This window comes from Castor canadensis, chromosome 5, assembly GCF_047511655.1.
Source record: "Castor canadensis chromosome 5, mCasCan1.hap1v2, whole genome shotgun sequence".
Lineage (NCBI taxonomy): Eukaryota > Metazoa > Chordata > Mammalia > Rodentia > Castoridae > Castor > Castor canadensis.
Window position 1 is genome coordinate 72,595,202 of NC_133390.1, and position 13,458 is coordinate 72,608,659.

Sequence of the window (13,458 nt, forward strand, 5' to 3'; positions counted from 1 at the left end):
CATTATTCACTTCTGAATTTATTTTGTTGCAGCAGTTAAAAACTGCTATTCTCTAATAATTTGTCAGAAGCTTCTAATTCAGGTTCTTGCCATAGGTTGAAAAATTTCGTACCTCTAAAACAGGATTTTCATTTACTTTTGTCAAGATAAGTTATTTATACAAACAATATGGACAAACTTTGAATTCATGTGTTTCTGAGGTTCTCAGTCACTACAAGCAAGGAGAAAGTATAAGTTGTCCTGCCAGGTCCCTTCCCTGATCACCTGGGTCCATGACTCCCTGAGGGTATTCTTTAAATTCTGTTAATGTTAGAAAACAGTGCTGTGTGAGGCAGGCAAGACCAACTGTGGACTATGATTATCTATCTCTATGCAACCTGTGACCATTCACTGCTTCACACGTAGGGAAAGCACAGAATTTGCCATTACTAATTAAATTAAATGCCTAAGCCTGGTGACTGTCCTAACTATCCTTCCTTTGGGCTACTTTCCCACTACTTCATCCCCTACCCATAAGTACCCAACAAAGGAACAACCAGCTACTTACCCAATGCATGGATTGGTCTGGTACCTTGGTGCTGTGTAGGAAAAAGGAGAGATGTCCTTATCAACAAAAGATCCAAAACCCAACCGGAAGTTGCTGGTGAGCTTCCTCATCTCCTCAGCGAGTTTGGTGCCCAGGTTCCGGATATTGTCCAAGTCATCCTTCATGGATAGGGAAAGATCCATCAGGTAGTACAAGTCCACAGGATAGTCCTCCACCTGGCGCACCTGCAGCTGGAAGGTAGTCTGGTCACCTGTGTCAACAGAAAGGTCATACATATAGAGACCACACGACTTACTGGGGACAAAAAGGGTGGATTTTCATTTCAAAGTTGATCTACCTCTTACCTTCTTTAGTGATGGTATGTCTCCCAGAAGAAAGATTTTCTTGGAAGTATAGTGCCAGAAGGGAATAGGGTGCTGAGGATGCAACCCTAGGTTCTCCAACCCAAACACTTGTCTTAGCATTTCTAAAGAAACTCTTTAACAACCAGGGTCCTTAGTAGTGTTCTGTTTTCTCAGCAAAAAAGACCCTTGGGTAATTGGTGATCAGTGAGTCAGACAATTCCATGGACACAATTTGGGTAGAGAATAACCTACCAACTGCTCTCTAGGAAAGATACATCCCAAATGGGATGGGTATGGGAAAAAGAAATCAGGGTATAGACATCAATAAGAGGTAGGTAGGGGAAAAAGAGGGATGTACAAGTCAAAGAATAGCAGGTAATGAAGACGGTTACTTAAAACACCCCAGAGGGTGAAAGTATTTAGGCCTGTGCCCTGTCACCAGTCTCTATTTCTATACCCAGCCATTTATCAGTCAACAATATTGAGTTCTTGGGCATATATGACATTTGGGGACATCACAGACACAACTCATTATCATCAGAAATTACATGTATAAAAACAGAAGGATGGATTCTAAACTTTAGCTTCATAAAAAAGAAATTAGAAGAGAAAAAGGATGACAAAAAGACAAAAGGGAGATTTGTCTGCCAACTACAAGAAAGAAAAATGACTTTTGGCTCTACAATAAGATAGCTAACAGACGAGGAAAGGGGAATCAATTCAGAGGAAGAGAACAAGGAAAAAAGCCAATGTCTGAGGGGGTATGACCTTTGCTACCTCACCCTCCAGGGTTTACAGAGAGATCCAAATCCAGGCAATAACAGGGGAACCCATTTCAGGACAATGATCCCTCACTCATTTCATAGTTTCTAAAAACAACTCACTTAGAAGTGACTTTAAGTTTCCACTCATAACAGGTAACTCAATCTGCCTTGAGCTTATTAGCTTTTCTGGAGTGTCAGGAAATGTCCTATTATCCCAGGGCAAAACTGTCCAGCACATCTGAAATTTGGGCAAATTCTTTGTGTAGTTAGAGTACTGCAGCCAAGGTGGCATCACTGCTGCCAGAGGGGTCCACACCTAATTTGCCACAGCCAAACTTGCACCTTTACCTGGCAGCACTAAAGCTAAAGCCTCCTGCACCTGCAGGACAGAGAAATCAGTCCTCCATACTCCCTTTCCTTTTCTCTTCCCACCACAAACAAGGCCTATTCCATGAGCTAGACTAGGAAGAATCCAATGATCAAAAGATTTCAATTGAAGTTCCAGCTTTCTCTCACCTAGGGGTACTTCCTTAAATATGAAATGAACATGAACAATGCTCAAGCATTGATCAAGGCTGTGTTGCACTCGTGTGGGAGACAAGTGTTTTATAGGGATAAAGGTCTGCACAAATGAAGTATGATTATTGTAATTACTATTTGTAATTAGCGTGGCAGCTCCAAGCCTGCTTACCCTGACTTGTTTTTGCATGTACTGTTCTAGCCGCCTCAAGATTGATGTAGTTGAGTTGCCTGTTGGTATGAGCCTATTTTTAAAAACCATCAGAGTCTGACTCAAACAAAAGAATGTTCAAGATATCTTCCAGAATGAATTCCGGACTGCTGAAGTATATTCTGTCTCTCATCAGGCAGACAGAGCAGGTCCCTCCATTAGGGATCCCTTGGATGCCTGTCACACTGGGAGACAGCTGGGGAGGAAGGAGAAACTGTGAGGGGTGGGGGAGACCTCCTTGGCCTTTCCATGGACCCTCTGTCCAATTCCATGGCCTCTTTACAGGGTTTCCTGCATTTTCTGATACCTGCCCATCTTCCCCCCAAGTTCTCAGCTATACCTTCTTTTATCTAGAATCTGCTTCTAATCTAACTCATAATTGTGCATTATGAATAATTAACAGATGGGCACTGTTGGGCCAGGAAATGGGGAATTGGCTTGGATTCAGCGGGGCTGAGAGGTACCCATGGGACAGAAGCACCACTGGGCTTTAGAACCAAGAGACCTAGGTTTAAATCCAGGTTTGGTCGCCAAGGACTTGGGGGCCTCAGGGTCCTTTAAACTTGCTGCTCAGTTTCTGTTTCAGTAAAGTAGGAAGGATTTTAGTCATAGGGGGTTAAAGAGATAATGTATATAAATACCAAGCAAATGCCTCAGTTCCCAAAAAAGTCAATTATTAAAGCAATTTCCTATGGTGATAAGGAGAAACTTGAGTTTGAATGGCCCTGGAAATATCAGTTTAACTTCAAATTTTCCAGACACAAAGGAAAAAGAGATAAGATGTGACATACAAGTCCCTCTGTTGAGAGAGTTATCTAAGTTCTAAGAGAAATTGATCACTAAGAAAAAACACTCACATACCCTTCCACAGAGAGGCTACAAATGTTAAAAAGGAGTATTTCTCCCAGCTTTCTGGAAAGGAAGGGTGTGACAAAGCAGGTAATAACATTCATGTTCAGAATGAGGGTTTATTGCTACTGTAATATGCTTGATTTTAAATGCCACAAACTCCAAAATGGGTTTGGCAATGACCCATTGGAATGTCCTGTCAGCAGATCTTGCAGAGATGGAAATTCCTGCTCAGATTCTTGGTGTGGGCGTTAAACTGCCATCATACTGACTCCCCAGGAAGAAAGGCTTCCAGAGTTAGCAGAGGTATAATAGCTGGTGTTGAGTGTGCCCTGCCAGGGGAGGTCTGGGCACCTTCCCCATCTTTGGGTACACTGCTTAGAGACACACTCCTCCCTTCCTCCTCCTTCCCAGCCACCTGAGACTTTAAACCAGTAGCCCCTCCCTGTGCTCAGCAGGCTGTGAAGCCCTTCCCACCTTCACCAGCAGAGCTGGTCTGAACCTGCCTCAGGTGACACCATCCCAAGCCAGGCCACATGCCTGGATTTGTGGTCCCACTGCCTCCCTCTCCACATAGGATCCCCAGCAGAATTCTACCTCTTCTCTCTGCAGCTGTTCCACATAATCCCCACCTTAGGACCAGTGGGGATCAGAGAAACCCACTAAAGCAAACTCCTAAGAGAAGCTGTCACCTGCACCTGTGGGGATGAAGCCACTCCCCAAACAGCCTCTCTCATCCTGATTTTTCCTGATCCAAACCACCTGGTGCTAATAGTGTTTTGCCTGGAATTCCTGCCACTGCTTAGCTCATAAGTACAGGTTCTCCCACTGTAATCAAGTATCAACTAGCAACCCATCTGAAAGGGTTTTTTGTGTGTGTGAGCATGGGGTTGGGGGGGTTAACACTTTCTTCTCTCTGCCCTTCCTTTAGTAGAGTGAAAAGTTAGCTTTTTCCTTAGGGACAAACATTGCTAGAGAGTGAGTAAATTCCAGTGAAGATGTTTAAGATTGATTTTTATTCCCATGTTAAGACAAAGAAGGATCTCAGCAAATAAACACTTGCCATCCGCAGTGCCTGTCCCCCTCAACAGGCACTACCTTTCTAGTTTGCTTTAAAATGGCCCCTTCTACCTATCATCAAAAGCCCCGTTCACCTTTTTATGGGGACAGTCCTTAGGCAGTAACTAGCACTTCCAAAGTGAAAGTGGAAGGAGAGAGAAATGGAAACAAGGGCTGGCAGGAAATCCAAACCTAAAGTGACAGATCACAGGTAGCATGGCACCTACTATACCAATGTCAATTTCCTGGTTCTGACAACAGACTCTGTCATGTCAGATGTTATCATTGTGGACATCTGAGGAAATCCCTATTATTTTTGCAACTTCTTGTGAGTCTAAAACTACTTCAAAATAAAGTCTAAAATGTAAAAAAGTTGATAATCAAAGGTCATTTTTTTAAGAGGCTAAGGGATTAAAGTAAATAATGACTTGAAGAAGCCCTAAGTGCCCCAGTGTTTCAAAACCATCTCTAGCTTTTGACCAAACAATTTGCTTTAAAGTTTATGTCCTTTCTTAAGGATTTTGTCTTTCATTAAGGAATTTTTTTAAAGTTCTTATCCTGGCATATCATTTTCAGTATTGAAATAAAATGGAAAACATGACTCTGTGTTTATACAAAATCCTGCTTAAAGTTTGGCAGTTTTTCAAAATGTTAAACAGAATTACCATATATTCTACTCCTAGCTATATACCCAAGATTCCTGAAAACCCATGTCCCCATAAAAACTTGTACATGTATGAAGATGATGTATTTAAACCTATTATTTTGTATAAGTAGTACACACTAAGAAAAAGAAAGAAAATCTTATAAATGACTTTTCATAATTGCCCTAAAGTGGAGATGGTCTAAATGTCCATCAACTACAATATGGCATAACTACATATCTGTGGAATATTATTTGGCCATTAAAAGTGATAAAGTAAATTTTACAACACAATGAAAAAATTGCCACGTTATATGAAATGGTCAGCATAGGAAAGAGCACAGAGATAGGAAGTGGATTAGTGATTGCCAGGGGTTGAATGGGGACTGGGGAGGGTAGGATAACGGGTAACTATTAGTGAGCAATGAGTTTCTCTGGGGAATAAGAAAAACATTCTGGAATTTGATAGTAGTTATGGTTTACAACCTTGCAAATGTACTCAGAATGATTGCACTGTATGATTTAAAATAATAAATTTTATGATATGTGAATTATATCTCAACTTTTAAAAAGAAGAAAAACATCCTGCTTTAAAGAATATAGAACGGATTGATCCCTCTTCCCCTCCCTCTGTCTCTCTCCCCTCCCTTCCTTGCCTTCCCGCCCCCCCCACTTATCGTAGAATAATAATTTGGCCTTCATGAAGTGTTTTCATGTTATGCTGAGGCTTGTCCCTGATTAGCCTTGTATAAGGCTGGCAAAGTATTTTAACTTATTCAACAAATACCAATTATGAGGTATAGGGGGAGGGGCAAGGGAGAAAACATAAAAGAATTTCTAAAAGTATATAATGGGAAAATCAATCCCTATATACCTGAAAGCCCTCTTCAGAATGGGAGGTGGGGAGAGGGAATTTCCCTGCAGCAAGTACGCACTCAGCAGACTGAAATTTTTGGCTGACTGCAATATACCATTCACACCCCTCCTCCCCCAGCTTGCCCCAACAGAGATTTGCTTATATTCCTCTTTATAAATATTAAAATTATAATTTCAAAATTCTAAGTCATTGTTGGTTGCAATTTTTCTATATTTAGAAACATATTCACAATGGTTCTACAACTTTAAAAATTCATATTTAGTCAGCTCTCCCCCAAGGCTTCATCTCTAAGGGCTGAAACATCCTCGTGATCTGGGTGTGTCTTCAGGGGCCACCAGCCTCACCATCGCCTCAACCCCCCAGCACTGGGCTCCCCTTCCCCACCTTCCAAAGGACTGACCTGCCCACCGTGCTGCATTGTGCTTAAATGTGCTTAAACACAGGATTATGTTTCCATTTTATTTCCAATACTGGAAACTGTATCATAATGCTTAGCAGAAGACATGACTACAACTACAGTAGTCTGCTTCTCTATCCAGCAGAGAATACTCACATCCTTCTTTTGTTTCTTAGTTTCAAGATAATTCAAGCAAGCAAAACCAAACATTTCTCCAATACATTATGACTCACAGCTCATTCTAAAAGCATGTGCACAACCATACGGTAATAATAACACTACAACAATGAGATTTATTGAGTGCTTACCAGTGCACCCTATGGCACCAAATCCCATGCTGGGAATTTCAAACCTACTATTCAAACCTACATCTGGCACCCTTGGCAATTAGCCTTTGAAAACAACAAGAATTTTAACTTTTTAAAATTCTTTTATACACAAACTTCTCATGTAAGCCTCTGAACATACCAGTGAGGAATGAGGGTGACATAGACCCTGAGATGCTGGGGTGAGAAATAATGTTCCCAGGCCCCCAAGCTAGGGACAGGGTCAGAGCTGGAACCCAGGCCTGCTCCAGGCTGCCTTGAAGTCTAAAATAACCAGCTCAAAATAGACAACAGGATAGACAAAAGGACCAAAAAAATCAATGGAATGTGAAAAATATCTGCTCTCTCCTAACAATGTAATACTTTTCAATTTAGCCACAGGCACAGCTACCCTTTGACATATTCTAAAATGTAGAAAATTCGATGACAGGAGTGGTAAACTAGAATCAGCCAGGGGCTTGTGACACTCACAAGGGCCTGGGATTGGATCCGATTTGCACTTACTGAGGGGCCTTCACAGGTGTTTCTGCGTGTGCACAATGATATTGGCTCACTTAGGGTAGGCAGGTATTCACCACATAATAGATGTGCATATACTGTGAGTTTGCTTGCATTACCAGCAACTCTATGGCTTGTAGAGGCTCTGGGGTTAAATAAAAATATTTCTACTCTGAAAGCTTGTTCCTTCAGACTGCTACTAACTCAAATAGAATTTACTGACAGGAAAAGTCACTTTTTCCTAAAAGTAGCACTTTCCCTGGGCAACTTGTATTAACTAGGGAGTGAGTTTACCAACATCCTCCTAGAAAAAAAAATAGCCAAAAAGTGGCAACAGCCCAAATGTCCATTCAGACGAATGGATAAACAAAATGTGGGGTACCCATACAGTGGAATATCACTCAGCCTTAGAAAGGAAATTCTGTCACATGCTACAACATGAATGAACCTTGAGACATGATACCAAGTGACAATAAAGGACAAATACATGATTCCACTTACAGGAGGGACCTAGAATCATTAAATTTACAGAGACAGAGAACAGCATCTAGGTTACCAGGGGCTGGGGGTCAAGGGAAATGAGGAACTACTGTCTAATGGTAGAGCTTATGTTTGGGATGATGTAAAAGTTCTAGAAATAATCAGAATGGTGCACAACATGGTAAACCAAACTGTACTTTTTAAAATTTTTTTATTTTAGCAAGGATAAAGTAGGGAGAAGTAAAGTAGGGGAAAAAAAGAGAGAAACATTTCCTGCTCCCTATGTAGGAAATGGGAGTAAAGACAGCCCAAACTTACAAGTGGTCAGAGTAGTAAATTTTATGTTCTATATATATATATTCTACCACGTAATCTTGGGGTTTGTAGTTGTTTTTGTTTTTTCTTTTTTTTTTTTTTGCGTTATTTTTGCAACTAAGATTGAACCCAGGGACTACAACTTTTTAAAAATAGCAAAGATAGTTCCATCCTTGCTCTGGGACATTGTGCTCTGTTTCTGAGCGTTGCCTCCCCATTATCATCGTCTGGCTCTGATCTCAGCCTGGTCTAGCTCTTTTTTTCCATGTTACCTTCCCAGTGGGCCATCCTGAGCCCACAGCATCCAGCCTTTTGTGATGGCTACTCACCTGGCCGGAGGCTCATGGTGATCTCCTGTGGCGTCATCTGGATAACGGAGGAGCCCGCAGTGCTGGACCCCTTGCTACTGAGGGGCAGGCTCCTCAGGACATGGGTGCTGCTGGCTGGGCTCTCAATCTCACTACCACAGCCATTCTGGACAAGGTTTTCCCTCAAGTCACACCTGGACGTGACTGACCGTGGGCTGCCAAAGTACTAGGTGAGAAATAGAGGCAAAAATGGGTGGTGGTTAGGGTGTCTCTCCAGAACATGTCAGGCCAGTGCCTGAAACTCTCTGCAATCCATTTTCATTTTCTGAAAACAGAAAGAGTGAGAATCCCTATACAAATGCCTTACTGAGTATTCAGAGGATGAGCTGAGGTACTGCATATGAAGCATTTTGTAAACACATAATAAAAATGTTTGGTTTCATTGTTATTTTGATGGTCAAAATGTTCCTGTCTACCTGGTAAGCAAGAGAAAGAAACTGGCTGAGATGTAGCCCACTGGCCAAGCACTTGCCTAGCATGTGTATAAGGACCTGGGCTCCATCCCCAGCACTGAAAAAACAGAGAGAGAGAGGGAAAGAGAGAAAGAGAGAGAGAGACAGAGAAGGAGAGAGGGGGAGGGGGAGAGGGAGGGGAGAGAGAGAGAGAGAGAGAGAGAGCAAGAGAGAAGGAGAGGGGGGAGGGGGGAGGGGGAAGAAGAGAGGGAGAGGGAGGGGAGAGAGACAGAGAAGGAGAGAGGGGGAGGGGGTAGGGATAGGGAGAGAGGGAGAGGGATGAGAGAGAGAGAGAAGGAGAAAGGGAGGGCGAGGGGGAGAGGGAGAGGAAGAGGGAGGGGAGAGAGAGAGAGAGAGAAGAGAGAGAGAAACTGAAATGCTTACATGGTCAAAGGTTGTACAGTTAAAACAAATTTTTTTTAAAGATGTTATACACATGGCTGAGAAGTCCTCAACCAGGCAGTCGTGAGTGGATTTAAGAGTGAATTTTTTAGTTGTTCATGATTCAACATGATAAAATTTTCCAGGCAGTGGACACTGCCCAGCCATTCGAGAGAACAATGTAGCAGCACATACATCAAACCCTCTGACCCAGAAATCTACTGAAAGTTTATCACAAGAAAATAATGGAAAGGGAAAGGCCTGGAGAGAAAAAAAAGTAACCAAATAATGTATAAAGGTAAACCCATCAAAATAACAGATTTCTCAACAGAAACCTTAAAAGCAAGAAGGGCATGGAGTGAGGTGTTTTGGGCACTGAATGAAAATAATTTCAGCCCTAGCAAAACTATCATTCAAAATTGATGGAGCAATAAAAATCTTCCACAATAAACAGAAACTAAAACAATATATGACCACCAAGCCACCACTACAGAAGATTCTACAAGGAACTCTGCATACAAGATAAAAGCAGACAAAACCACAAGAGGACAGGGAATTATCAAACCACAGGAGAAGAAAGACAAGCAATCAGAGAATAGCACTGATTTCACTACACACAAATCCTTGAACAACAAAAACAACTGAATAGAAGAATTAACCACATACCTATCAATATTAACACTGAATGTCAATGGACTCAACTCCCCCATCAAAAGACACCATTTGGCAAACTGGATTAAAAAGGAAGATCCAACAATCTATTGTTTACAAGAGACCCATCTTATTGACAGAAATAAACACTGGCTTAGGGTAAGGCTAGATTTTCCAACCCAATGGCCCCCAAAACCAGGCAGGAATAGCAATACTTATATCAGACAAACTAGACTTCAAACCTACATTGGTCAAACAAGACAAAGAAGGATACTTCATACTAATAAAAGGGGCAATACGTCAAAAGGAAATAACAATTATCAACCTATATGCACTCAATGTCAGTATACCCAATGTCATCAAACATATACTAAAGGACTTAAAAGCACTTATAGACTCCAACACAGTGGTAGTGGGAGACTTTAATACTCCTCTATCACCAATAGATAGGTCATCCAAACAAACAAAAAAAAAAAATCAACAAAGAAATCCTAGAACTAAATGACACCATAGATTAAATGGACCTAACTGATGTCTACAGAATATTTCCTTCAATAACAGCAAAATGTACATTCTTCCCAGCAGCCCATGGAACTTTCTCCAGAACAGAGCATATCTTAGGACACAAAGCAAACTTCAGCAAATATAAGAAAGTAGAAATCCCTCTTGCATTTTATCTGGTCACAGTGCAATAAAACTTATAACTCAACAACAAAAACAACAGCAGAAAAATATGCAAATAATTGAAGGATGAATAATACATTGCTCAATGATCAGTGGGTCATCAAAGACATAAGAGAGGAAATCAAAAGGTTCTTGGAAGTTAATGAAAATGAAAACACAACCTACTAGAACCTATAGAACAAAGCAAAGGCAGTCCTAAGATGAAAGTTTATAGCCAGGAATGCACATATAAAAGGACAGAAAGATCTCAAACGACCTAATGCTACATCTCAAACTCCTAGAAAAACAAGAACAAGCAAAACCCAAAACACACAGAAGGAGAGAAATAAAAAAAATAAGGACCGAAATTAATGAAATAGAGACCAAAAAAAACATACAAAGAATTGACAAAACAAAAAGCTGGTTCTTTGATAAAATAAACAAGATTGACAAGCCCCTGGCAAATCTGACTAAAATGGGGAAGGAAAAGACCCAAATTAGTAAAATCAGAAACTAAAAAGAGGAGATAACAACAAATACCAAGGAAATCCAGGGAATCATTGGAGACTACTTTGAGAACCTATATTCCAACAAATTGGAAAATCTTGAAGAAATGGACAAATTTCTAGATACTTACACCATCCAAAACTGAGCCAAGAGGATATTAACCACCTAAACAGATCTATAACAAGTAACAAAATTGAAGCAGCGATAAAGAGTCCCCCAAAAAAGAAAAGTCTAGGACCTAACAGATTCTCTACTGAATTCTACCAGACCTTTAAAGAAGAACCAATACTAACACTCCTTAAACTTTTCCATGAAATAGAAAGGGAAGGAACACTGCCTAACTCATTCTATGAAGCCAATATTACACTCATCCCAAAACTGGATAGAGACATATCCAAAAAGGAGAACTACAGGCCAATCTCCTTAATGAACATTGATGCAAAAATCCTCAATAAAATAATGGCAAACTGATCCAACAACATATCAGAAACATCATTCACCATGATCAAATTGGCTTCATCCCATGGATGCAGGGATGGTTCAACATATGCAAATCAATAAATGTAAATACAGCACAATAGAGGCAAAGACAAAAACCATTTGATCATCTCAATAGATGCAGAAAAAGCCTTCGATAAGATCCAACACAACTTCATGATAAAAGCTCTAAGAAAACTAGTAATAGAAGGAATGTACCTCAACAATATAATGGCTATATATGACAAACCTATGGCCAACATCATACTTAATGGGGAAAAACTGAAACCACTTTCCCTGAAGTCAAGAATGAGGCAAGGATGCTCACTTTCCCCACTCTTATTCAACATGGTCCTGGAATTTCTAGCCAGAACAATAAGGCAAGAAGAAGAAATAAAAGCAATACAAATAGATAAAGAAATATTCAAAGTATCCCTATTTGCAGACAACATGATCCTATACCTCAAAGATCCAAAAAACTCCACAACACCATAAACAGCTTCAGCAATGTAGAAAGGTACAAAAATCAACTTACAAAAATCAGTAGCCTTTCTATACACCAACAATGAACAAACTGAGAAAGAGTATAGAAAACAATTCCATTTACAATACCCTCAAAAAAAAAAAAATCAAATACCTAGGAATACACTTAACAAATGATGTGAATGACCTCTACAAGGAGAACTACAAACCACTGAAGAAAGAGATCAAAGAAGACTACAGAAGACAGAAAGATCTCCCATGCTCACGGATGGGTAGAATCAACATAGTAAAAACGGCTATACTACCAAAAGCAATCTACATGTTCAAAGCAATTCCCATCAAAATCCCAGTGACATTCATTACAGAGATTAAAAACTCTATCCTAAAGTTCATTTGGAAACACAAAAGACCATGAATAGCCAAGGCAATACTCAGCAAAAAGAACAATGCTGGAGGTATCACAATACTCGACTTCAAACTATATTACAAAGCACTAGCAATAAAAACATCATGGTACTGGCACAAAAACAAATATGAAGATCAGTGGAACAGAACAGAGGACATGGATATGAAGAAAAGACAGCCTCTTCAACAAACATTGCTGGGAAAAATGCTTATCTGCCTTGCAGAAAACTGAAACTAGATCCATGCCAGTCGTTCTTTACTAGTATCAACTCAAAGTGGATTAAGGACCTTAATATCAGACCTGAAACTCTGCAGTTAGTACAGGAAAAAGCAGGGAATACTCTGGGAGCAATAGGTATAAGCAAGGACTTCCTCAATAGAACTCCAGCAGCCCAACAACTAAGAGAAAGCATGGACAAATGGGACTACCTAAACTTAAAAACTTTCTGCACAACAAAAGAAAGTCTCTAAATTGAAGAGACCACCCACAGAGTGGGAGAGAAAATTTGCTGGCTATATATCAAAGGACTGAAAACCAGAATAGACAGGGAACTAAAAAACTAAACTCAACAAAAATTAATGAACCAATAAAGATGTAGGCAACAGAACTAAACAGAACTTTTTCACCGGAAGAAGTCCAAATGGCCAAAAAACACATAAAAAAATGCTCACCATCCCTGGCCAAAAAGGAATTGCAAATCAAAACCACACTAAGATTCCACCTCACTCCTGTTAGAATAGCTATCATCAGAAACACCAACAACAACAAACGTTGGCGAGATACGGGGGAAAAAGGAACCTTCATATACTGCTGGTGGGAATGCAAGTTAGTACAACCACATTGGAAAACAGTATAGAGGCTTCTTAAAAATCTAAACATAGATCTGCCATATGATCCAGCAATCCCACTCCTAAGGATATACCCAAAGGAATGTGTGTTAGGTTACAACAAAGGCACCTGCACACCCATGTTTGTTGCAGCTCCATTCACAATAGCCAAGTTATGGAAACAGCCAAGATGCCCCACTACTGACAAATGGATTAAGAAAATGTGGTATTTATTTTTTTTAATTCATATGTGCATACAATGTTTGGGTCATTTCTCCCCCGTTCCCCTACTCCCTCACTTACCCTCTCACCCACTCCCTCTCCCCCCAACCCCCTCAATACCCGGCAAAAACCATTTTGCCCTTATCTCTAATTTTGTTGTAGAGAGAGTAAAAGCAATAATAGGAAGGAACA

At 40.4% G+C, this 13,458-nt stretch overlaps 1 protein-coding gene across 2 annotated transcripts in view; it reads right to left on the bottom strand.

Moving 5' to 3' along the window:
• Positions 1 to 13,458, bottom strand: part of Itgb5 (integrin subunit beta 5) — a 135,124-nt gene that overhangs the window by 91,645 nt on the left and 30,021 nt on the right. For both annotated transcript variants that reach the window (XM_074073340.1, XM_074073339.1), the window contains exons 3-4: positions 8,159 to 8,363; positions 548 to 797 (exon numbers count right to left, since the gene is read on the bottom strand). In XM_074073340.1, coding sequence (XP_073929441.1) covers positions 548 to 797; positions 8,159 to 8,363 — 455 coding nt within the window. The remainder of the gene's footprint in view (positions 1 to 547; positions 798 to 8,158; positions 8,364 to 13,458) is intronic.